This window comes from Mobula birostris, chromosome 25, assembly GCF_030028105.1.
Source record: "Mobula birostris isolate sMobBir1 chromosome 25, sMobBir1.hap1, whole genome shotgun sequence".
Lineage (NCBI taxonomy): Eukaryota > Metazoa > Chordata > Chondrichthyes > Myliobatiformes > Myliobatidae > Mobula > Mobula birostris.
In genome coordinates, this window is record NC_092394.1 from 20,514,212 (window position 1) to 20,541,727 (window position 27,516).

Sequence of the window (27,516 nt, forward strand, 5' to 3'; positions counted from 1 at the left end):
AACATATACATTCTTAATTAACTATTAATCCTTCACAGATAAAGCAAGATGGAGTCTCACCTATCAGCCATTTGGGGGATGACATAATGCCCATTTTTGTGATCTATGGAAAAAGGAGAATAAAAACAATGTAGAGATAACAATGCACCAAGGGCAATGCCTATATAAAAGTGTCTATTTGGTGCTGGAGCAAAGAATCCTTGGAGAAATATACTGATTTTCAGGTTCAGTGAAAACCAAGTAGTATTTCCCACTGCTCTTGAAGCAGATTGTTCAACATATACAATTACTAAACATCAAAATAGGGGTTTATTTTAAAAAGATCGCAGCCACGTTAATTTTATCTTAAGATATTTGACTCATTTGGCCAAAACAGTAAATTGCTGCAACTTATAATCCAATCTACTGTACAGATTCTTACAGCAAGATGCTAGACAAAATTTTGATAAAGTTGTCATTCATAAGAGCTGATCTAATATTAAGTTTGTTACAACACAAATGCTTGTTTTTTTGTAATTTGCATGTCCCAGAACTAAGTGTGTTCTGTTTCATGTTGACTCTAAGGATGCATTTATTGCAGCTGTTTTTCAAAGAATTGTTCTCAAAGTGCTCTTTGAAGACAAAACTGTTTATTTCTGCTTGCTACTAGGTACTGATGGATTTTGGTTTTAAAACTGCTGTAGTCCTTATGCTGGTGATGGCCCTGTAGGATGATGTGTAGAAAACTTCAGGATATCGCTCTCCCTCTGGCTATCCATCCCATAGGACGATAATGGTTCCTTTCAGTTAGTTAGTGGGGTTGATCCCACTCCTCAGAAAGGAACAGTGTGCGCGTGAATGGATTTTAGGTGAGTAGGGGGTTGCACAGGTACAGACACACCCTCTCGACATCCCCTCCCGGATCCAGCTGCATGGTGGGGTCCAAGACGGCCAGGGGAAGTTCTGTTGCAGTGAATAGGCAGACCAAGCTTCAATGCAAGGGATGCCCTTTCCGCGCTTCACAGCACGTGTTTGCTAGATGGCCGTTGACCCTACGAGAGGGTTCATCCGCCCTTTTGACAGGTCTTGTTTTTCATCCTGTAGGGTGTCTAGCCACCCTCCTCACCAGGCAAGCCTGGCAGGGCAACTGGTTTAGTTGCCGACCACCTGACCATGCGACAGGTAGAACTGGGTCACACAGTACCAGCAGCGCTCAGACGAGTGACCTGACCTGATCCAGGATATTTACAACACCATCAAAATAACAGCAAAAGTCAATCTACAATACCAACAACATGGGAAAAGATGGAAGTAATAGCAATTCTGCCTTTGCAGATGTGGAAGTTGCCCTGGTGAAAGGTGATGTTCACATAACTAGGGCAGGATGCAGCAGTGTCTTTTGAAGATTGTATATGCTCCAATCAAAGTCTAACAAGGACCTCAGGAATAGTCGCTGGGGGAGGGTGCGAGTAGGAGCGGAAATCTGATCTGTCAGCATGTCAAACAAGTGGAGAGATCTATCCAATACGGTAATAAGCTCTCCTAATATTATTGCAAAGTCCATATGATAATTAAGTCTCCCATCACACTCCTCATAAACCCTGTAGTAGTTAGGGATGAGGCTTTGAAAGCTCAGGACACAATTTGAAAAGTGCAAAGGATTCTCTGTCATAGCTCTCAATTTCCTAGTGTAAACCGTATTTTGTAACTCTCAGCCTCTCCAGGTAAAGCTAATCAATTTTATGCAAATTTTAAAACATTTCAATATTATGGATGAATTGTTTCAGGGAATTTAACCAAAATTCACAAGATAACCTGCCAAATGTAATATTTTCACGGTTGGTGAGCCTAAATTCAAGTGATTTTAATAAACTAAATCACATCACAAGAGATTAAGGTATAATGAGATAATGCATTCTGCCATCTTGTTTTCCACTGATTCTGAAGTGTTTTTTTTTAAATTGAGAAATTGAATCTCACACCTTTCATTGAAGATAGCTCCTCATGCCACAACAAGTAGAACCAGTGACTTGAAAAATGCAGCTTCTCATAAAGGTGTCTCAGTTTTGTTATAAGACTTGACTGTTATGGAAGATACAAGGTCAGAGGTAATCATGGGAGATCGGGACTCAATGTGACAATGACCAGAAATTGAATATGCCTTTGATACAATTCAACAACTAGTAATCTGAGTGCTAACAATCATAAGATGGGTAATGACAAGATTTTCTAGATACTGCAAGTTCACCCTGTAAGCATTGCAGCATGGCTCTGATTTACCTCAAGTGGTAACTATAAGCTATGCTCAAGATACTTTCCAGAAATGTATTGGTGGTCATTGAAGAGGGGTTGTGCAATCACTTAAATTCAAATTCATCTTTAGGATTCTACATGCAATTTTTCTTACATTCATCTGCAAAATACTTCTAACACCCATTAAGAAGCTTTTTCTGCCCTCAAAGTAACTGCTTAATAAAACCTCAGGAGTATGATATACGTATGGTGGCTGTTGTTGGACTAAAGATCCTAGGCTCATGATCAAACTCTGTATCTGCAGTTTGGGAACTTAAGGTGCAATTTAATGAACATGGAATCAGGAATGGGTGTCTTAAAAGTACCTGATCACAAACAAAACAAGATGGTGCACTAATGGTTCGGGGTGAAGATCTACTATTCTCACTATGGTTAATTTGCAAAAATATCTACAAGCAAGGCTGTTGACTCTTAAATGCACCTCTGAAATAGCCATTTCAGTTCGAAAATACACATATGCCAGCTTTATCAGCAATGCTCATATCCTGTAAATGAATTCTAAGAACCATGCTAGATGATAGTTTGGAAGCAATGAAATTAGCGGAGCGGATCCTCTTAAACAATCAGATGAAACTTGGATACAGCTAAAGGTTGAATCTACAAGTTATTAGTCATTTTTTGGATTAAAGAGATGAATTTGTCTTTGTATAATATGAGCAAATGAATTACTATACCACGAACAGAAGGATCTTTAGTGTTCCACACAGTTAACTAATAGCCATATTCATAAATAGTAGACTTCAGATGATTTTGTAGAAATTACTTACCTGGCCTCCGCCCACAAAGATAAAATGCTAATCTGTCCGTAAGCTCATATTGACACTCTACCAGTCTGTCAGCAAGCTCGTGGTGATTTGCTTGTCTACAAGATTTTTAAAAAGTCATAATTAGCCAAAGGAACACAAGAACAAGAGCTCATGGGTTTAGATTCTGTACATTAAATATACAAGGTTTAATTTTTGACATAAAATAAACTTATTATACATTACTGTGAAAAAGTCTTAGGCACCATAAATCTTTTATATGGTTTCAGATGGTACAGCCTCAAAAGAGTCCTGATCTTAACTCAGAGACTGTCTGGGATTACCTGGAGAGACAGACGCAAGTGAGACCGTCAAAGTCTGCAGAAATGTGGCAAGTTCTCCAAGATACCTGGAACAAACTACCAGCTGATTTTCTTATAAAACTGCACAATACAGTATCTAAAAGTATTGATGCAGTTTTATAGGCAAAGTGTAGTCACACCAAATATTGATTTGATTTAGTGTGTTCTTTTACTGCTTACTGCTCTTTATGGTATTTATTTGATATTTAGAAACGTTCCATTTCATTATTTTTGAAAGCATCTTCGCTTTACAGATTTTTTTTTTACATGCGCCAAGGACTTTTGCACAGTACTATATATAGGTTATTAGTTAAACCATCATGCAGAACTAGTTTATCTTTCTATAAAATTTAGAAAATGCCAGAAATCCAGAAGCAACAACATGCTTGAAATACGGCAAAAGAATGCAAGATGAGTTAGTTCTAGAGCCAATCTAATTTAATTCCAGATGCTGACTGACTGATCAGTTTAATTTCTGGATCATGCTAAAATAAGGATTTCAAATGAAAGTAACCTGAATTGTATGGAGTTTTCAAGATGTTTTTACATAATTATAGAAAACAGGCTCTGTGTCTATCCTAAACTTTTTTGGAAAACTCAAATTACCCACAGGTAAGTCAACATTGGCATTGATCCAAGTGGTGCCATTAAACAATAGGTTCATACTATCTAAATTATAGGGGGTCTTAACCTCTAAGGTAAGAGCCTTTACAATCAAACAATAGTAATTTCATTTCGGCAGTACAGAAGACCTCTAATCTGAAAAATACTAAGGCAAAGCAGACTATGAATGGCTGTCATTCCCACTTTCTTCTGCCCCATGTTAAAGAATTGCTTTTGTACAAAGAGTACTGACGTCTATATTGAAGGAACAGTGTGCTCTTAAAAGCAGTATCATTTTTCGATTCTGCCAAACTATGACTTCCAATGGACTTTTGTTCCTGACCAGAGTTTTGTTATACTGTAATAAGTCAGTGTTGTTTCTCCTAAGTGTGAAGGGCAAAAACTTCGGGATTTCAATGAACACAATTTCATAAAGAACCTATAATGAAACTTCCATAATAATGCTTTCTGACTAAACTATTTCTATTGCAAAAGCATTAGACAGAATTTAGTAAAATATACACAACAGTACAATTTCTAAAAGGGCTATGGAAAGCAGTTTCCAACAGCATTGTTGTTCCTTTCCCATATCTTTAACGCAGTTCCAATAAACAGTCATTCTAAATCTACTTCATAAAAAAAGAGCAATATATTATGGCATCAAGTTAAACATGACATAAGTGTGTAATAATTGAGGATATTTGTTCCACTCCACTGACCTGGCATAATCTATTGGCGTTCTACCATTGACATCAGGTGCTCCAGGATCTGCACCATAAACAACCAGAAGTTCAGCTTGATGTATTTGTCCCGCTTTGGCAGCTACATGCAAGGGAGTGGTACCTTTCTCCTAAAGAGTAGAAAATCAAAACTATTTAATTTTATTTTTAAAAAGTAAACAAGAACTACTATATTGGCTTACTTAAAGAATTGCTTCATTTTTAAAGCCGCATGCATAGATTCAGCAGTTGACGTCATCCCATGAAACATTTTGCAGCATCTTACACAGGACTGAGGAAGTAAAAACTATGTTTTCCAAGCAGCACTTGGAAGTCAACTTCTCAGAATAAAAAAAAGACTAAATTTGAAAAAAATTACTGAAATATTATCAATGCCATTCAACACAAAGCAGATGCATGTGGAAATGTCACACTTGATTCAAGGAGTGCTTGACAAAAGGTTGAAGGCACTTCAGCAGTCAAGGAGAGGCTTTTACTCTGATAAGCACCTCAAAAATCAAAGCAATTATCATAACATACTTATGTAAATAAAATTGCTATTCCCATAACAGCCCAATAGTCACCGTACCACATAAATGATAAAGTCAGTCTGTAAGACAATGTTAATTAAATTTAGTTGAAGCACGTTTAGGGCCAATGAAATAACCTAAGATGGTGCATACAAGTTTCGAAATAGAATTAAACTTTAAAAGGTTAATTTAATAGGACTATGTGGAATTAACTTAACTAGATGACCATACCAAAGAGCAAATACAGGAACAGACTGTGCCTTAATCACTCGATGTTCATCACTACTGAAATCCAGATGTCAATTGTGGAAATGTGTTTAGATTTGATCAGGATTGACTGTGCTAATAGAGCAGAAGCCCAACAACTTTGGTCATAAAATAGTCATTGAAATTTCTGGAACCATTTTTGCAGTTTTCAGAGAATAGTGGTAAATATGTTATATACCAAGTAACCATTAGTTTGCATATAAAATTACAAACTTCACTACTGCAAGGCATTTTTTGTTATTCAAAAATCAGACGTCTTACAAAATATGGATAAAACATACAGAAATGCTCCATTTTGAACAGAATGACTTACTTTGAATATACCCGTACAAAATATTTTCTAAAACTTTATATAATATACTAATACCTCAATTTAGAATTTTAAATTATTCTGATATTTTTGGTACCTTGAGATATGGGAGGAAATCGGAAGAGTCCGATGAGGAACTGCCACAACTTGACGGTAAGAAAATATATATCTGGCATAAGGATTTGAGCTGACCTTTAAACCAAGAATTAAGCTCAACTGATTTGCAGCAGGTTTAAGACAAATGAATTATTATTTTGCTATAAAACTTTTTTTTCTTTTTTAGTTTATTATGAACTTAAGAGCAATTCTACCATTGGATCTAGACTGCTCAAAGACTGCCGCTTGACTGAAAATTAAAATGTATACTGAAAATGTTTTACTGAAAAGCAAGTGACCTGGCTCTGCCCTATGCTGGCAGACAATTATTCAAACACGTTAGAAATCTCCAGACAAACATGCAGGTCCTGGATTTAATAACAAATTTAGAATGCCAAATTCAAAGTTCACTCTCACCAGTAAACACTCAGTGTTTCCACCCTAGAGTCCAGGCTTGTTTAGATTCCCTGAAAGTAATGCTGAGGAAAATCACTTTGATCTCACGCCTGAGCAGGATCCAAGAACCTCAATGATTTTGATAGGGTTTATTGGGCTGTGGATTAGGGAGACAAGGGGGATAGATGTTACTTCTCCCCCTACCCTCCCACCCCTCGAGATTTATACATAAAAAAATACCCTCACACATTTTGACTGCAGGCAAAACTGCAGGATGGGATCTGCCAAAGCTTTTAAGGATGCTTTATTGAGGACCAAGGCTCCTTGCTGTGCTGCCAGGAGTCCTACCATCAGTCAGATCAAGCTGTTGGAGTCCAAGATGCTTCAGACTAGTGGAAGTGGCTCTCTGCAAACAATTTAAGTATGGTGTGAGCGGACTGCTGATGATCAGTGAGCGCTCATGAACTGAATCCTTTACTAACTAAAAGTTGCTAACAGCAAAGGGATGATATAAAATAATGTATTGATTTTATTGCTAATTCTAAAATCAAAGTCAAGTGAAATGAAATGGAAAATAAAACAAATGCAAAAGAGACCATCGGTACCTGAACAAGAAGATATTAATATGTTGGAAGGTATCTTTCAGTATTTTTTTCTTTGTGATGTTGACTGACTCACTATAGTTTTATACTGAACAAATATTATAGAATACTATGAATCATGGAAAACAAATTCCACAATGAACTTTACCGGATGAAAGAAATTGGCCTGTGCTCCCAGGGAGAGTAGCCTGATACACGTCTCCAAATTCCCTGTTCGTACACTGGAGTGCAATTGCTGATGCAAGACAAATACACAAATTAGAATAATGATAATTCAGTGACATTTTACAGATAAATAAGAGTCATAGGTTAAATATTAATACTCTTATGGTAGGATACACATTTGTAAATTATAAACACTGCATCAGACTGGCAAGTTAGTTTAAATTAACAAAGAGACTTATGACTTCCTCTTAGTGTCTTAAGATTTTTTTTAATATTTTTTTATTTCTTAAGTAATTTCATTGCTTTTTATACCAACAGTTTCTCTCTCCACATAAGCTGCCTTACTTGCTCAGCATATTCATTGTTTATTCTAGATTTTCAATACCTGTAATAATTTGGTTTTAATAAACACATCCCATTTCCAGCATTGATGTAAACACAAAATAATCTGCAGATGCTGGGGTCAAAACAAACTCACAACACGCTGGAGGACCTCAGCAGGTCGGGCAGCATCCGTGGAAACGATCAGTCGATGTTTCGGGCCGGAACCCTTTGTCAGGAAGGGGGAAGGGGCAGAGGCCCTTTAATGAAGGTGGGGGGAGGGTGGGAAGAAGGCTGGTAGGTTCCAGGTGAAAAACCAGTAAGGGGAAAGATAAAGAGGTGGGGGAAGGGAGGCAGGGAGGTGATAGGCAGGAAAGGTGAAGAAAGAATAGGGGAAAACACAATGGGAGGGGGCAGAGTGACATAGGGATAGGGGAAGAGACAGGGAGGGAATTACCGGAAGTTGGAGAATTCTATGTTCATACCAAGGGGCTGGAGACTACCTAGACGGTATATGAGGTGTTGCTCCTCCAACCTGAGTTTAGCCTCGTCATGGCAGTAGAGGAGGCCATGTATGGACATATCTGAATGGGAATGTGAAGCAGAGCTGAAGTGGGTAGCAACCCGGAAATCCTGTACAGAGTTGTTTAACAGGGGAAAAGGGAATAGTCAATAGTCTTGGTATGAACATAGAATTCTCCAACTTCTGGTAATTCCCTCTCCCTCCCTTCCTCTATCCCTATTTCACTCTTCCCCCTCCCCCAGCTACCTATCACCTCCCTTATGGTTCCGCCTCCTTCTACTACCCATTGTGCTTTTCACCTGGAACCTACCAGCCTTCCCCTTCCCACCCTCCCCCCACCTTCCTTATAGGGCCTCTGCCCCTTCCCCCTACAGTCCTGACGAAGGGTTCTGGTCCGAAACGTCAACCGATCTTTTCCACGGATGCTGCCCAACCTGCTGAGTTCCTCCAGCGTGTTGTGAGTCCAGTATTGATGTTACTTGAGTACTGGTTCAAGTTTATTGTCATCAGACTGTACGCATATCCAACAATGTTCCCCCAAACCACAGTGCACCCACAAAATATATATCACACACCACATAAAACCAAAATACTATTATACACAAGTTAATAAAATATAATTCAAAATGCATTTAGTGCGTAGCACAGATAAACAGTAAACAGCTTGCTGTCCGAGTACCAAGATGTCAGTGGTGGCAGGGTATTCATTACTCTCACAGCCTAAGGGAAGAAGTTGTTACCCAGTCTGGCAGCCCAAGTCCTGATGCTTCTGTACCTCCTTCCTGACAGTAGTGGGTCAGAGAGATTCTGGGATGGTTGGTAAGGATCCTCAATAATGCTTTGGGACTTTTGCATGTAATGCTCCTGGTAGATGTCACAAATAGGGGGTGGGGAGCAGAGGGATCCTCTCGACAGTTTTAATTATCCTCTGGTGTTACTCCGACATAAATATGGAAATTTAAAACTTTTTATAAAATCAGGGGAAAAGTGTTAATTGTAGACAGCAAAATAGGCTTAAATTAATATATTTTCCCAAGAATTAATGTGATCAAATACAGAAAAATGGACCGCAAGATAGATTTCTAGAAATGCAAACATTTCTCATTTTCATAAGTTTTAAATACTAACACTTGCATATTCATTGCAGTCTAATGAGATTTATAATTTAGTTAGCCCACTATTCCTTTTTTGCATTTTTATTGTAATTTCGTCTTGCACTGTACTGCTGCCATAAAAAAAACATTTTACGACATACCTCAGTGATAATAAACCTGATTCTGATGATTTTCAAGTTTCCTTTGAGAAAGTACGTTCCCTGGCATATTTCATCACGAATTTCTACTTATACCTTTTAGGACTCCCTCATTATCGTGATTCTAGTATATCATATACATATAAGATTGTACAATCTTATAGGTATTACGCTGTTGAGAACCAGATAAAACATTGGTAAATTTTTTTTAAATTCATAGAATCAGAGCAAATTTACAGCACAAGTGACAGCCATTTGGTTGGCCAAGTCCATGCCGGTCGAAGAAGCTACCAACCTATCCCTATCTTCACATTCTTGGTGCAGAGTACTGTAGGCAAAGCCTTTAAGTTCTCTTTGTATGTGTTTAAATCTAACAAGGCTTTCTGCCCCTTACAACCTTTCAGCTCATCTGGCTCCAGCTCCTTGACCTTGATAGTCAGGAGCAGCAGTTGGATGCACTTCCTGCAGATGTAGACATTCAGGAGACTGTCAGGTACCCTGAAATCCCATATCAACTTCTCAAGCTTAAAGTTCTGGCCACTGCCTGTTCTCACCTAAGCCTGGACGCTCTGCTTACACTCTGCTTCCTTTCATTGGCTCTTGCTGTGTGCACAAGAGATTGTTAAGATTGCAGCCCGCCGAAAAGTTCCGAAAGGTCCAATGTTCATTTTAAAACTGGCACGTTAAAGTCCACAAGTCCAAATTACTCCGCAATCTCCTACTGCACAGAGAAGCCCCGAAACCTGGCACAAAAGGCCCACAAGGAACTGCCTCCAACTCACTCCACAATCTCCCCCTACGTCAAATGACCACTGTGCCAAGGAAAATGGGCTCTGTTACTTACTAAATGTTATTCATCTCAATTAGATCTCCTCTCAACCTCTGTTCCAAAGCAAGTACCTCTGCATACTCGAACAGGCCAACATTCATGTGAATCTTCTCAGCACCCACTGTGGTATAATCACACTATTCCTCTAAAGTTATGACCACAGCTGTATGCAGTATATAAACCCAACTAACCATTCTGGATCAGCTGGGAAAATTGACTCAAAAATGGCAGATGCAATTTAATGACGACAAGTATGGGGAATTGCACTTTGAGTGGACAAACTAGGATAAGACTTCTACGGTAAATGGTAGGGTTCTGAGGAATGCTGTAGAACAAAGGGAACTGGAAATACCGATCCATAATTCCTTGCAAGGTAGATAGGTTTGTAAAGAGAGTTCTTAGTACATCGACTTTCATAAATCAGGGAACCGAGTATAGGAGTAGGATGTTATGAGTTGTAAGAAACTTTGTCCAGGCCAGATTTAGAATGTTAAGTGCAGACCCTGTCGCCTATCCAGAGGAAAGATATCAATAAATTTGAAAGAGTGAGAGAAATTGTACAGGGATGTTGGCAGGACTTCAGGGGCTGAGTTACAAGGAAAGGTTGAACAGATTAGATATTTATTCCCTGAAGTGTAAGAGAATGAGATCTTATAGGAGGCATACAAAATTCTGAGTTTAGATAGGGTGTATTCATGCAGTCTTTTTTCCTTCAGGGTGGGTGAGATTAGAACTAGAAAGAGTAAAAGATGAAATTTAATGGGAAACAGAGAACTTCTTCACTCACTGTGTGACTAAAGAGCGGGCTGCCAGAGGTAGCGGCAGATGTCAATTCAATTTTATAGTTAAAAAATAAGTGTGAAGAGGTACATGGGTGGAAGGGTTTGAAAGAATGCAAGTAGATGGGACTGGGCAGAGGATCAGGTTGTCAATGATTAGATAGGCTAAATGGCCAGTTTCGGTGCTGCGGTACTGCGGCACAAACTCTTTGCTTTTAAAGTTCCTGTGGCTTGGTTTCCTTTAACAGATCACCAATGTCATTTGACAGAGGGCCTTATCTCCAAAGTTACAAATAAGTATTAAGACCTCATTTGGCTGGCAGTAAAAAAGGGCTTCCCTATCAGATCCTTCCACGACAACAGAATATCTGCCCCTCAATATGCTGTGATGTGGACAGTCATCTCATCCACCTCCTCCTGAACTTATGCATTTGCCAAGAAAATGCAAAAAAGATACTATGATCTTTGTTGAGATTCACTCTGAGCAGCAACATAACAGTAGTCGGTAGCTAATATACCACACCCAGGAAAGCCATCCTCAAGGTGAAGCAGCCAGGTGGATGTGAAAGGTAAAGAGGTGGAGAAGAAGGAATCCAATAGGAGAGGAGGAGGAAGAAGTGATGGGCAGGTAAAAAGAGGCGAAAGGACAGAGTAGTGAATAGAAGAAGAGGGGAGGGGAGACAGAAGGAAAAATCGATGTTCATGCCACCAGACCCAGGCGGAATACAAGGTGTTGCTTCTTCACCTTGATACAAGAAGAGACCATGAACCAACATGTTGGAATGGGAATGGGAATTGGAAATAAAATGTTTGGCCATCGGGCAATACCGCTTGTGGTGGATGGAATGGAGGTGCTCGAAGAAATGTTTTTCCAATTTATGTCCCTGGATATAATAGAATGTATTCAAATCCCGGCCCATAGTAAATATAAGAAGGAACAGGAGAGAGATTTGTTGTGCAACTGCATTGTTCTGTGCCATCTGTAAGCTAATCCCTTTCAAAGAAAACTTCCGTTTCTACAGCATTCAAACAAAAACCTCAAGGTTCTTCAGAAACATGAAAAGGGAGATTGATACCAAGGAGACATTAGGCTTAAGACTTAGATAGGACAGTATAGTGGGAGAGAAGTTTACAGGAAAGAATATCACTTCTACCATTCTCGCTAATATAAAAGGTACCACATTCAGCAGTGAACCAATTAAATTCAAGGAGACTTAAGGGCAGAATTACATGAGTAAGGAGGGCTAAGCTTATAAAAATAAGGATTAAAACCCTGGAGGGATTTTAAATTAAATTTGAGAATTTTTAAAATCATTTGTCAACATTTAATTTTCCAAACAGAAAGTGCATAGTAATTTTTTGAATAAGGAGTAGCATTTCTTACTCATGCATTTATTTAGTTTTAGAGAATTGAAAAAAAATTATCACATTTACATTATTTTAACCCTATACATATACCTTAGTTAGCTCAGCAACTATTTAAAATCTTTTCCAATAAATGAATGTATTTTTCTGTGCCTCACAAATTGGTCTCAAGATATTCTGATTATTGTGTAATGACATTTTAATGAGATGTGCAACACTCAGCAAAGCACACTGTCATTATTAGCCTGTGCAGAATGACAATGCAATTTTCCACAGCATGCTCCAGGGCATGATATAGCCTGTAATATTTATGTTTCTAATCTTGAATATTTATTAAAAGAAAAGCCTTTTTCCAAATTCCTTAAGATGAATTTTAAGTATATAAGGAGATAAATGTTAATGTCATAAAACATTATTTCAGTTTCAGCAAGATCAGCTGGCAACTATGGAATGCTAGTCCAATAGCTTCAGGGAAACAGAACATATGTAGCATGTTGATGTGTTATATCTTTGTCCGTGACCTATTAAACAAAACTAAATGTACACCCAAAATGATTTAATCATCTTCTAATTTGCCATTTCCCAAAATGCATTGATGGCGTCAATAACACTTCAAAATCACATCCAGATGATATTTGGTCATTGCACTTTTTAAGTAGATGTTTATGCAATTGTAGTTAGGCACAACTACTCAACTGGAGAATAGTTTAACACTGTTTTCCAAAGTATTACTCCTAATATTCAATACACCCACTTCAAAGTTCTCACCTAGCTCAGCAGGTTGAGTTGCACTGCAATGTTGGCTGAGCCAAGCTGTAGTGTCTGTGGGAACATTTTCCTCTCCCCCTCCCCTCTTCTTCTATTCCCCACGCTAGCCTCTTACTTCTTCTGGCCTCTTACCTCATCTCACCTTCTTCGCTCTCTCCCATGATCCATTCTCCTCTCCTGCAAGATTCCTTCCGCTCCAGCCCTTAACCTTTACTACCCACTTGGTTTCACCCATCACCTTCTAGCTACAAGGCCATAAGATATAAGGAACAGAATTAGGCCATTTGGCTCATCAAGTCTGCTCCACCATTTCATCATGGCTGATCCTCTCACCCCATCTCCTGCCTTCCCCCCATATCCCTGACTAATCAAGAATCTATCAAACTCTGCCTTAAATATCCATAAAGACTCTGCCTCCACAGCTGCCTGTAGCAACAAATGCCATAGATTCACCAGTCTCTGCTGAAGAAATTCTAAATGGACACCTCTCTATTTGGAAGCCATGTCCTCTGGTCTTAGATACTCCCACCATAGACATAGACTCCAGAAGACACGGTACATCATTAAAGACCCTTCACATCCTCTCCATGAACTGTTTGTTCTTCTGCCATCAGGCAAACATTACAGGAGCATCAAAACCAAAACCACAAGGCTACTAAACAGCTTCCTCCCACAGGCAGTCAGACTGCTAAATAGCTGCTCTACCTGACTCTGCTTTGGACACTTTGAACTTGCACTGGACACTTATAACTTGATTTTAACTGACAGGTGGCTGTTGTGTTTTACTATTTATTATGTTTATTATTTAGTGTTGCGTTTGTTATGTTATGATTGCACTGCTCCTGAGAAACGCTGTCTCATTCTGCCCTGCAGAGCTGATGTACGGTTAGAATGACAATAAAGTTTTTTGAATCTTTGAATCTTGAATCATAGGAAACATCCTCTTCACATTTCACCATTTGATAGGTTTCAATTAGGGCACCCCTTTCTTCTAAATTCTAGTGAATACAGGCCCAGGGCCATCAAACACTCTTCATACGACAAGCCATTTAATCCTGGAATCGTTTTTGTGAACCTTGTTTGAACCCTCTCCAGTTTCAGCACATCCTTTCTACGGTAAGTAGCCCAAAACTGCTCACAATAGTCTAAGTGACATCTCATCAATGCTTTATAAAGTCTCAACATTACATCCTTAATTTTATATTCTAGTTGTCTTGAAATGAATGTTAACTTTGCATTTGCTTTCCTCACCATAGACTCAACCTGCAAATTATCCTTTAGGGAATTCCAAATCCCTTTGTGCCTCAGGTTATCCTCCTTCCCCACCCACAACCTTATTATTCTAGCACCTTTCCCTTTCTTTTCCAGTTCTGAAGAAGGGTCTTGGCCTAGAATATGTACTGTTTATTCATTTCCATGGATGCTGCCTGACCTGCTGAGTTCCTCCAGCATTTTGTGTCGCTGCTTTGGATTTCCAGCACCTGCGGAATCTCTCGTTTATGTAGCATCAATTGCCTTAACATTTGCTTAAAAATTGCAATTTTTTGGAAATATTCAAAATTATTGCCTTTTGATTTGCTCTGAATGCTAAAACACAAGAAGTCACCCACTGGCAAAATAGCATTGGCTTTGCTACCGAGGTACATAGAAATCCATAGCACATTACAAGCCCTTCAGCCCACAATGTTGTGCCGATGTAACCTACTCTAGAAACTGCTTAGAATTTCCCTAGCACATAGCGCTCTATTTTCTTAAGCTCCATGTGCCTAGCTAAGAGTCTCTTAAAAGACTATTGTATCGGCTTCCACATCCGCTGCCAGAAGCGCATTCCACGCACCCACCACTCTGAGTGAAAAATGTACCCCTGACATCTCCTCGGTACCTATTTCCAAGCAACTTAAAACTATGCCCTTTCACGTTAGCCATTTCAGCCCAGGAAAAAGCCTCTGGTTATCCATACGACCAAGGCCTCTCATCATCTTATACACCTCTATCAGGTCACCTCTCATCATCCATCGCTCCAAGGAGAAAAGGCCAAGTTCACTCAACCTATTCTCATAAGGTAAGCCCTCAAATCCAGGCAAAATCCTTGTAAATCGCCTCTGCACTCTCTCTATAGCATCCACATCTTTCCTCTAGTGAGGTGACCGGAACTGAACACAGTACTCCAAGCAACACACATCAAAGTTGCTGGTGAACGCAGCAGGCCAGGCAGCTTCAGAAGGGTCCTGAGGAAGGGTCTCGGCCTCAAACGTCAACTGCACCTCTTCCTAGAGATGCTGCCTGGCCTGCTGCGTTCACCAGCAACCTTGATGTGTGTTGCTTGAATTTCCAGCATCTGCAGAATTCCTGTTGCTTACAGTACTCCAAGTGGGGTCTGACCAAGATCTTATATAGCTGTAACATAACCTTGCGGCTCTTGAACTCAATTCCACGGTTGATGAATGCCAACACATCATACGCCTTCTTAACATTGTCAACCTGCACAGCAGCTTTGAGTGTCTATGGACACAGACCCCAAGATCTCTCAGATCCTCCTCACTGCCAAGAGTCTTACCATTAATATTATATGGTTTTCAAATTTGACCTGCCAAAATGAACCACTTCACACTCATCTGGGTTGAAGTCCATCTGCCACTTCTCAACCCAGTTCTGCATCCTATCGACGTCCCGCTCTAACCTCTGACAACCCTTCAGACTATCCACAACACCAACCTTTGTGTCATCAGCAAACTTACTAACCCACCCTTCTACTTCTTCATCCAGGTCATTTATAAAAATCACAAAGAGGAGGGGTCCCAGAACAGATCCCTGCAGAACACCACTAGTCACCGACTTCCATGTAGAATACGAACCATCTACAACCACCCTTTGCCTTCTGTAGACAAGCCAATTCTGGATCCACAAAGCAAGGTCTCCTTGGATCCCATGCTTCCTTACTTTCTGAAGAATCCTTGCATGGGGAACCTTATCAAATGTATTACTGAAATCCATATACATTACATCCACTGCTCTACCTTCAATGTTTTTTGTTACATCCTCAAAGAATTCAAACAGGCTCATAAGGCATGACCTGCCCTTGAAAAAGTCATGCTGACTATCCCTAATCAGATTATGTCTCTCCAAATGCTCATAAATCCTGCCTCTCAGGATCTTCAACAACTTGCCCACCACTGAAGTCAGACTCACTGGTCTAAAACTTCCTGGGTTATCTCTACTCCCTTTCTTGAACAAGGGGACTACATGTGCAACCCTTCAATCCTCTGGTACTTCTCCTGCCCCTATTGATGACGCAAAGATCATCGCAAGGGGCTCAGCAATCTCCTCCCTTGTTTCCCCCAGTAGCCTGGGGTACATCTCATCCAGTTCTGGTGACTCATCTAACTTAATGCTTTTCAAAAGCTCCATCACATCCTCTTCCTTAAAGTCTACATGCTGAAGCATTTCAGCCTGATGTAAGTCATCCCCACAATTGCCAAGGTCTTTTTCTCTGGTGAATACTGAAGCAAAGTGTTCATTAAGTACCTCCGCTACCTCCTCCAACTTCAGGCACACATTTCCACTATCGCACCTGATTGGTCCTGTTCTCATACGGCTCATCCTCTTGCTCTTCACATAGTTATAGAATGCCTTGGGGTTTTCCTTAATCCTGCTCACTAAGACCTTCTCATGGCCCCTTCCGGCTCTCCTAATTCCATTCTTAAGCTCCTTCCTAGCAACCTTGTAATTTTCTAGAGCTCTAACAGTACCTAGTTTCTTAAACCTTTCATAAGGTTTTCTTTTCTTAATTAGATTTTCTACATCCTTTATACACCATAGTTCTTTAACCCTACCATTCTTTCCCTGCCTCAATGGAACAGACCTATGCAGAACTCCACGCAAATGTTCCCTGAACATTTGCCACATTTCTGCTGTGCATTTCCCCGAGGACCATCTGCTCCCAAGTTCCTGACTAACAGCACCATATTTCCCATACCCCAATTAAACGTTTTCCCAAATTGTCTGCTCCTATCCCTCTCCAGTGCTATGGTGAAGGAGATATGAGTTGTGGTTACTACCTCCAAAATGCGCTCTAACCCGAGAGATCTGACACCTGACCAGGTTCATTTCCCAATACCAGACCAAGTACAGCCTCTCCCCTAGTTGGCTTATCTACATATTGCGTCAGGAAACCTTCCTAAACACACTTAACAAACTCCACCCCATCTAAACCCCTTGCTCGAAGGAGATACCAATCAATTTTAGGAAAGTTAGACTCTCCCATCACAACAACCTTATTATTATTGTTTATGAGTGTTCATGGTAATGTTCATGAATTCATTGTCCATGGGTTTTAGATAACAGAGGGACAAAACTGCACCCAAAACAAATAGTGTATATTTAAATCACCAGATCCATCATTTTAAACTACAACTGAAATGCATCTTATAAAAGATCTTTTAGTAGCATGCACTGTTAAACGCTGGTTACATGAAAAGATGGTACAGGATACAATTAAAATTAACTTACTATTACAAAATTTCAGTAAATTTATCTTTTTAAGCTTTACACAGTAATCAGGTAAGAATAAGCATTTTACATAAAATCTGACTGTTGTCTATACTTATGGAATTCGAGTTAACCAAGTTGGGCATTGGATAAAGCCAGCAAGCATTTAAATGACATAGGAACTGGCTAGGTTAGATTTGGTGCAGATAAAAGCTCAGGATCAGGTTTAGTATCACTGGCATATGTTGTGAAATTTGTTATTTTGCAGCAGCAGTACATTGCAACACACTAATAAAATGTATAAATTATAACACATACCAAAAAAAAAATTTGGTGCAAAAAAGAGAGTAAACTACAAATACTGAGGGTTCATTGTCCACTCAGAAATCTCCTGGCAGAAGGGAAGAAGCTGTACCCAAAACATTGAGTGTGCCTTTAAGGTTCCTGTACCACCTTCCTGATGGTAGCAATGAGAAGAAGAGGGCATGGCCTGGGTGATTGGGGTCCTTAATAACGGATGTTCTCTCCCTGAAGCATCACCTTGTGATGCTGTCCTGGAGTCTGGAGAGGCTAGTGGCCATGATGGAGATGGCAGAGTTTGCCACTTTCTGCAGCTTTTTCTGATCCTGTGCAGTGGCCAGGTCAGACCAGATGGTGATGCAACCAGTTAGAAATGCTCTCCATGGTACAACTATAGAAGTTTGTGACATACCAATTCTCAAGAGTCAATAAAATATAGCCACTGTCATACCCAGGATGCCCAAGTCATGTCGTGCCATCAATATGTTGGGACCAAGATAGATCTTCAAAGATGTTGACACCCAGGAAGTTGAAACTGCTCACCCTTTCCACTTCTCAACCTCGAAGATTCCTTTGTGTTCCATCGATTTCCAGTTGCTGATGTCCACAATCAATTCTTTGGTCTTACTGATGTTGACTGCAAGGCTGTTACGACACAACTCAACCAGCTGAGTTGTATCTTCTGCAAATTTTTAGATGGCATTTGAGCTGTGCATAGCCATACAATTGTGGGTGTAGAGAGAGTAGAGCAGTGGGCTAAGCACACATCTTTGAGGTGCGCCAGTGATGATTGTCAGTGAAGAGATGTTATTTCTGATCCACGGAGGTTGTGGTCTCTTGGTGAGGAAGTCAAGGATCCAGTTGCAGAGAAAGGTACAGAGACCCAGGTTTTGGAGCTTGTTGATAAGAACTGAGAGTACGATTGTGTTGAACACTGAGCTGTAGTAAATAAGTGGCAGCCAATCATAGGTATCACTATTGTCCAGGTAACCCAAGGCCAAGTGGAGAGCCAGTGAGATTGTATCTACTGTTGACCTATTGCGGCGATGGCCAAATTGCAGCATGTCCAGGTCCTTGCTTAAGACAGCAGTCAATTCCAGCCATGACCAACCTCTCGAAGAACTTCTTTGCAATAGATGTAAAAGTCACTGGGCAATATTCGTTGGAGGCAGCTCACCCTGCTTTTCTTGGGCACCTGTATGAATATTGCCCTTGTGAAGCAGGTGGGAAGCTCCGAGTGCAACAATGAGAAATTAAAGATGTCCTTAAACATTTCCACCAGTTGTCTGGCACAGGTATTCACAGCCCCACTAGGTACGCCATCAGGGCCTGATGTCTAGCGAGAGTTCACCCTCTTGAAACTTGTTCTAGTGTCGGGCTCTCACAGGATCACCAGATGCTGCAGGGATTTGCACAGTTGTGGTTTTATTCTCCCTTTCAAAGTGTGCATAAAAGGGTGTTGAGCTCATCTGGAGTGAAGCATCACAGCTATTAATGATGTTAGGTTTCACCTTATTTCTATCTATCTACCCTTTTCATAATTTTATATGTTTATATAAGATCTCTCATTCTTCTGAATTCGAGTGAGTACAGTTCTGGGTGACTCAATCTCTCCTCATAGTCTAACCCCTTCATCTCTGGAATCAACCTGGTGAACCTCCTCTGCACCACCTCCAAAACCAGTCATACCTGGACTTCTTGTATAGCTCTGGATCACTGGTCTTGAGTGCCACAGATTTAGCCTTCAGCAGACTATCAATCTCCTGGTTCATCCACAGCTTTTCACCTGGGCATGACCGGTATGTTCCCGAAGACACAGATTCATCCACACAGGTCTTGAAGTCAGTGACAACAGTGACGTATTCATTCAGTCTTAAAAGATGAATCCTTGAATATCGTTCAGTCTACCAACTCAAAACAGTCCAGCAGGCTCCGCTGCCTCCCTTGACCATACTTTCTTGGTCCTCACCACTAATGCTGCGGTCTTTAGTCTCTGCCTATAGCAGAAGTATAGCCGGATAATCAGACTTTCCATAGTGTGGGTATGGGGTAGCATGGTAAGTGTTCTGGATGGTTGTATAAAAGTAGTCAAGTGTGTTGGCTCCTCTGGTTCCACAGTTGATATGTTGGTTGCAGTTGTTCAGACTGGCCTGGTTGAAATCTCCTGTAGTGATGAGGAAGGCATCTGAGTACACAGCTTCATGCCTGCTGATTACATTGCTCAGTGCCTGCCTGACGTCAGCCAGAGCTGGAATGTTCACTGCTACCAGGATGGCAGAAAACTCTTTTGGCAGACCCAGAGGGTCGACATTTGCCCACTAGATGTTCCAAGTCAGCTGAGCAGGACTGAAACAAAACCGCCATAGTTCTGCATCAAGATGAATTAAACAAAGCATACACCATCTCCTCAGCCTTTAAAAGAGTCAGCTGCCTTCTCTTTGCAGAGAATTGAGAAACCATCGGTGCTGCATCCAAAATGGCGGGGAACAGCCATGTTTCCATGAAGCAAAGTACACAGCAGTCCCTGATGTCCCTCTACTACAGCAATCTTGCTCTGAGATTTTTAATTTTATTTTCCAGAGACTGTACACTTGCCAGCAGGATAGTCATAGTCAGAAGTAGGGTTCTAAAGCCTTTGTGTTTCAATTGTACTTGCAGACGAACGCACTGCCCCACTTCCATCTTCTTAAAGGGGAACTGCACTCCCAACCAAAGTCTGATGTCCGAGGTTGGTTGATTTTGGGTATTGATAGATTTTTTAAAAACATTTTAAAGCAATGCTGCTTACTGAAGTACCCATGCTTGTGACTGGATTTCAGGTAGTAGTTCTAAATGGGAAAATTTGGCGATTCCCATCAGAGCTACATGCAAACAATCACCCTTTAAACGGCAGCATCTTAACTGATGACTGAATGTGCAAATTTACAGAACAAATTTCATACACAGTCATTCACTACAGTTTGCAACCACAGACAGTTGAAAAAACAAATTTAAGGAATTCTTCATAAAATTCATTTTTGATGTAATGATGATATCTAATGTTAGTTTCTAGATATCCAAACTTAGCAGAAACTTCAGATTAGAACCCCAACTTGTTTTCACCATCTCACCTTACTCAGATCCTTTGTGGTAACACCATCATCATCACGACACGGCAGTTTGTGTACAAATGCCAACATCTGATATTTGGCTCTTATGAATTCCGCCTTGGTAGGGCTGCAGATTTTTTAAAGAGAAAAAAACAAAGGCACATTTTAGTAATTTAATAACTGCAGTCTCTGCACTATCAGCAATTCCACATAATCAGTTGCAATGTCAGCTCCTTTCATGACTATAAACATTTGGTGAGAATTTAATAAGCATTTTAAACTTTAAAGGTCTATTTAAAGGAGAACCTATTTTTGTCAGTAATTACTTTTGATATATTGTTATTCCCAAACAGCAAGAACCTCCAAAGAATGAGATGCAATAACGATCTTAACTCTCAAAGGTACCTGAATGTTGACCAAGCAGCATCCTTCATTCCCCATGAATACTTTCGTTAGAGTTTCTGTAATGCCAGTCTGGTATTAATCATGACATGCCATTGCCTAGATTGTCTGAATACTGTTGTATTTAAGGTGAACAGTACTTACTGTACTTTATCCTGAGGGTTTGGTTTGCGCCTTCCACTTTGTACCTGGGCTGGATCAAGCAGAGAGTGCTCCCAAATCGAATTGGCTCCATTGCTTGCTAGGGTCTGTACCATCTAAGAGGAAATAAGATGAAGACACCCGCTTAAAACAATTTCTAAATGACACAAATTCCTACTTTCAGATTGGCATTGCCGATTTTTACCTTCCCTTTCAGGATTTTTCCATCCACAATCACAGGATTAGTCAATGACCAATATCCATTGCATATGCTCAAGATACTGCGACCATCTCAACTGTACTGCCTCCAACTCTGCTCCTTGTAAGCTTCCAGTTCTCAATTTCTCCACCTCCACTTTGATTTCAAGACTTTACACAAAAGCGTCTGAGCTGTCTTCTGCTTTCATAACAATGGCTTCTCCTATACCACAATTGCAAGAATCCTTGATTGTCACTCCATTTCCCGCATGTTTATTCCAACCTTCTCTCACCTAAGTCATAGCATGGATAGTTATAGAGCACTGCAGCACAGAAGCAGACCCTTCAAGGGTTACCCTGGCCATCACTTTGCATTCATTAGCCTTCACAACAATTCTTCATTCACATTTCCGTCCACTTTCACCACTAGTCACATTGTTCTGCCTCTCAACATAATAGTTCCTTCTGCAGTTTCCCGTCCTCCACTCTTCTTTCTCTACCAGTCTTTTTCCTTACCATAACTTTGCCTTATAACTGCAGGGGCTACAAAATCTGCTTTCACTTCAGTGCTTCCCACCAACTAAAGATCCAAAGTTCAAGAGATTTCCACTTGGTCGTGCGTTCCATTTGTGCTCATGATGTGGTCTTCTTTGCATTCCAGGCAGCAAACAGAGATTAGACTATCATTTAGTTGAGCAGTCATCTTCAAACTTCAGTGGTGACCAAGTTTCAGTTTCATTCCATTCTGACCTATGGTTTCTTGCATTGTTTTAATTAGGCTCAACATAAGGCTTGAACAGCACTTCAGCCATTTATCAGCATGTGTCCAAAATGAGTCAGTGTTGCATTAAAAAAAAGATTTGAACAACATTGTAATAGAACTTTTTGCTGTAAAGGATAGCCATTTCAGTTGCAAGGTTAGCCATCTGTGATATTAGATTCGACCTTTCTCACTCCACAGGCACTGCTTGGTCTATTGGGTTATTTCAGTATTTACTTCTGGTTTCCAGTTCATCTCTGGCTTGTATTTTAAAACTTTATTATGCTCCTTTGTTCATTGTCCTTCAAACAAAACACAAACAAGATCACCTGGGCAATTTCGGCCTCACTCTTATCAGAAGCATTCGCTTCACCCAATCCACCTCTCTCCCACCTTCTCTAACGTAAATCTAACTTGTCTTCTCACTTTCCCAGCATGAACAGACTTCAAACTCAAAGTTAACTGCTTTCTTTCTACAGATACAGCCTGACCTGCTGAGTACTTCCAAGGATTTTTTCTTTCAGATTATCAGTGTTTCAACTCGTGGTCCATGTGGCTAACTTATCATTGAACAGCAAGTTGAACACTTTAGCTTGATGAAGCATGTTATTAGAAATCAGTTAAAAATGTGCCAATCTTTTTCATTTTAAAATCTTTTTCATTATTGAAGATCAACAAAAAAAACATTAATCAAGTCAACATGTCAATATGTATAATGAGGAATTAAATTACCAAATAACTGATTAACAAAGCTAAATAATATATCAATAATAAGAAGAAAAATAAAGTGTTAAGAATATTTTTTGGAAAAAAGGAGGAAAAAAAAACCTCTACTAACTAAGACAAAAAAAACCCTAACAAAAACCAAGAAGGAAAAAAAAACCCATTGGGAGCACAACCCCGGAGCTATACGCCATACAAGCTTCCATAAAAGAAAGACATCAATCCGCCAACTCAAATCCATTTAAACAAGAATCAGAAGGAAACCATCTTAATTAACTCAATCAGATGATACCGCGGGCAAAAGAACCCTACCTTTTCTCAAAGTCAAATTGATGATCAAAAGTTCGACTTCTGATTTTCTCCAAACTAAGACATAGCATCACCTGAGAGAACCATCGTATCAAAGTGGGAGCAGAGGCATCTTTCCATTTCAATAAAATAGCTCTGTGCCAATTTTTTTATTGCCAACTGATCTCTAGTATTGTTAAAAAAACCTGAAAAGCGCATTTCCAAGTATAATTTTCTATGTTCATTTTCACTGACTGATGCAAGGCCAGTTATCTAGAGCTTTATTACAAGTGGTTACTTCTAAGACAGGCTTGATTTCTCTTGTACACTCAATACCAAGCCTGGATACCAATCCAACATCCATGGGACATCAGAAATATATTCATGAGGGTAAAGGCTACAATATCATTATGTAACCACCACAGGCTTTATTTTTTTTTAGGCATAGTTTTATGAAGTGCAGATTCACTTCAGTGGACTGGATGTTGCTGGTCTGAAATTGCATAAGTCGTACTGTTACCTGGACTAGTTGTTGTGGGAGGGTGGAGGACAAGGGGAAACAGAGGTGAAAACGAGGGAAGCTGTGGCTCAATCCATCTGACAAAATGCATCCTAGACTCAGCAGCATGGTCGGATAGTGCTGGGGCTTTCAACGTACCAGATGTATTCCCAAAGGTTCTAAAATTCTGCAAAATCCTGCCCTTAACTTTCCTTTTATAAAGGTTTTTACAACTTAGAGCTTTACAGAAATATTCTAAAACAATAAGCCCTAACAAATAGAGTGAAATATTCAATCTAAAGAAACTTAAAATCAATAAATCAGAATCAGGTTTATTATCACTGACACGTAATGTGAAATTTGATAACTTAGCAGCAGCAGTTCAATGCAATATATAATATAGAAGAAAACAAATAAAATAATAAGTAAATCTTATTCAATATAATTTATACAGTATACATATATTGAATAGATTAAAAATCATGCAAAAACAGAAATACTATATATTTTTTAAAAATGAGGTAGTGCCTAAGGGTTCAATGTCCATTTAGGAATCAGATAGCAGAGGGGAAGAAGCTGTTCCTGAGTGTGTGCCTTCAGGCTTCTGTAGCTCCTACCTGGCATGCCCTGGCTGCTGGAGGTTCTTAATAATGGATGCTGCCTTTCTGAGACACCGCTCCCTGAAGATGTCCTAGGTACTTTGCAGGCTAGTACCCAAGATGGAGCTGACTAAATTTACAATCCTCTGCAGCTTCTTTTGGCCCTGTGCAGTAGCCCCTCCACTCCAGACAGTGATGCAGCCTGTCAGAATGTGCTCCACAGTACATTGATAAAAGTTTTTGAGCGTATTTGTTGACATACCAAATCTCTTCAAACTCCAAATAAAGGATAGCCACTGTCTTGCCTTTTTTTGGGACAGAAGCAAGGTCGCATTGTGTATTTCACGGACCAGCAAAGACCGGCTGGCTTAGCGAACAGAGCGGTGGACACCCCTGTTGAAATCCGGAGGAAAACACACAGAGGGGGATCACAAAGCTGAGGAAAGAGGACCGGGTCGAGACAACAGAGACTTTTGGAGAAGAGAAGTTTGGCGGGTAATACCGTTCTGGCTGACCGGAAGTGCAATGAGAGCGGTAAGCGTAAAGGAGTTCGGTGCTTACTGTTCTGGCTAACAACGGATGGTGCAATCCGAGGTATATTACGATTGAGGAACGTGTTTGCAGACTGGATATTGAACTTTTCACTGTTGGACTTCGGCCACATTCCACTGTGATACAACACTTGGCGGCACGGGAGGTCGTTCCTGCCTGTGGCCATCGAATGTGCAGCTCCGCCCATGGAGGGTCAGACACCCTGAGCCAATAGACTGGTCCTGGACTTATTTTCCATCTGGCACAGTTTGCATTTTGTTGTTTGATTGTTGGGGTTTTTTGTATTGCTATATGTACGCTCTATTCTTGGTTGGTGCGGCTGTAACGAAACCAAATTTCCCTCGGGATTAATAAAGTATATCTATCTATCTCTATAACCATATCAATATGTTGGGACCAGGTTAGATCCTTAGAGATCTTGACACCCAGGAACTTGAAACTGCTCACTCTCTCCACTTCTGATCCCTCTATGAGGATTGGTTCGTGTTCATTTGTCCTACCCTTCCGGAAGTCCACAATCAGCTCTTTCGTCTTACTGACGTTGAGTGTCAGGTTGTTGCTGTTGCACCACTCCACTAGTTGGCATATTTCACTTCTGTACGCCCTCTCGTCACCACCTGTGACTCTACCAACAATGGTGGTATCGTCAGCAAATTTACAGATGGTATTTGAGCTATGCCTAGCCACACAGTCATGTGTATATACAGAGTAGAGCAGTGGGCTAAGCACACACCCCTGAGGTGCACCAGTGTTGATCATCAGCGAGGAGGATATGTTATCACCAATCCGCAAAGATTGTGACCTTCAGGTTAGGAAGTCGAGGATCCAATTGCAGAGGGAGGTACAGAGGCCCAGGGTCTGCAAATTATGTAAAACTTCAAAATCAATACCAGATTTTTTATTAGATTAGATTATGAGGACACTCAGTCCTCGTTTATTGTCATTTAGAAATGCATGCATTAGAAAAATGATACAACATTCCTCCAGAATGATATCACAAGAAAACACAAGCCAAACCAAGACTAAAACTGACAAAACCACATAATTATAACATATAGTTACAACAGTGCAAAGCAGTACCATAATTTGATAAAGAGCAGACCATGGGCACGGCAAAAAAAAATTTATAATTCTGTTTCAATTGTGATTACAAATTCTTAAGAAAAGCAGAGTACTTGCATGCACAACTGGAGCCTGTCTGGCCTGAGGCCTTTGTTGGTCAGAATGACCATGGATATTGTATCCTAACCATGTAGATATGCAAGCCTGGACAGTACAATACGGAGCGCAAGCTGTTGCTCATGTAGCAGGCTCCCCCTCTCCACACATCAGACGAACCCAAAGGAACAGCAGAGACTGATACAGTTTGGCACCAGAAGCATCGCAGGAGTTGCCAGTCAGCATGGAACTCAATCTAGGAATGCTTTAGGATTCCAGCTCCAGACTTTGCTCCTGAAGCCTACTCCATGAGTGTGTTTAGCTGCAAGGCAGCGAAGGTTTGAGATCAGAGTTTTCCTTCTCCTAGATGAGCTGCCAACCATGGCTGACAAGCCCTATCTGCCTGAAGTGACTGTTTTTAAGGTACCAGTAACCTGCCTTTGCCCCTTCTCCCGTCAGTAGAAATAGTTCTGTTGGGCTTAGTAGCTAAGCCACATGTGAAGACCAGGAGCTGGTGGTGGGAGTATGCACCCGAATTCAAATGTACATTTTGTTCTGCGTAGCTCAGATTAATACATTCTGATTACAGGCTCTGTAAACTCTCACATCTATCAGTAGCAAATGCACTAATGAGTAAAAAAGCACAAACGGCAAATAATTTGCAAATCATAACTGGTAAAAGCGTTAACAAAACTAGTGAAATTAATTCCATTCAGGCAATCATGGCGACATTTCTGATCTGGGCAACAGCACCTGTTTGATAACCATTGTCTAAGTGGGAGACGACAAAGACTTCTGTATCAGCCCGTGTCAAGAAGAGAAGACAAGTGGGCAGTCAGCACCCACTAGATCAGAGGTTCCCAATCTTCTTTATGTCATGGAGCAATACCATTAAGCAAGGGGTCCATTAAGCAAAGAAGTCACAGCAAAGCCTTATAAGCAGACAAATTCCTGAAAAAAACTTGTCACAAATTTATAATTTGTGTAAGGGAAAACATGTCTCAAAATCAGAGAGATACTATGATTATAATCAATCCAATAAAAATGCAAAGATAATTATAGTATGGTGGAGGGAGGGGAGGGAGGTGGGATAGAGGGTTGGGCTTGTATCCCTATTCTCTGCCACAGGGTTTCAAATGGACTGGTTCCAACTTCCAAAGCTGACACTTAGTTCCCAGAGCTGTCACAGCAAGAAGTGACCAGAGGATAGAGAAGTGCTCCAAAGATTTCTCAAACAACAATCTGCTGGAGGAACTCAGCAGGTCAAGCAGCTTCTGTGGTGGGGAAGAACTTTGACGGTTCAGGTTGAAACCCTGCATCATGATTGACAGTGGAGAGGGAAGATTGCTATTATAAAGAGGAGAGGAGTAGTGAGAGAGATCTGAGCTAATTGGTAG

The 27,516-nt window shown here is 40.3% G+C and overlaps 1 protein-coding gene across 11 annotated transcripts in view; it reads right to left on the reverse strand.

Annotated features, from left to right (window-relative positions):
* Positions 1-27,516, reverse strand: part of git1 (G protein-coupled receptor kinase interacting ArfGAP 1) — a 228,873-nt gene that overhangs the window by 86,738 nt on the left and 114,619 nt on the right. For all 11 annotated transcript variants that reach the window (XM_072243748.1, XM_072243744.1, XM_072243746.1 and 8 more), the window contains exons 3-8: positions 21,346-21,458; positions 20,821-20,926; positions 7,069-7,155; positions 4,720-4,850; positions 3,060-3,154; positions 61-103 (exon numbers count right to left, since the gene is read on the reverse strand). In XM_072243748.1, the coding sequence (XP_072099849.1) occupies positions 61-103; positions 3,060-3,154; positions 4,720-4,850; positions 7,069-7,155; positions 20,821-20,926; positions 21,346-21,458 (575 nt within the window). The remainder of the gene's footprint in view (positions 1-60; positions 104-3,059; positions 3,155-4,719; positions 4,851-7,068; positions 7,156-20,820; positions 20,927-21,345; positions 21,459-27,516) is intronic.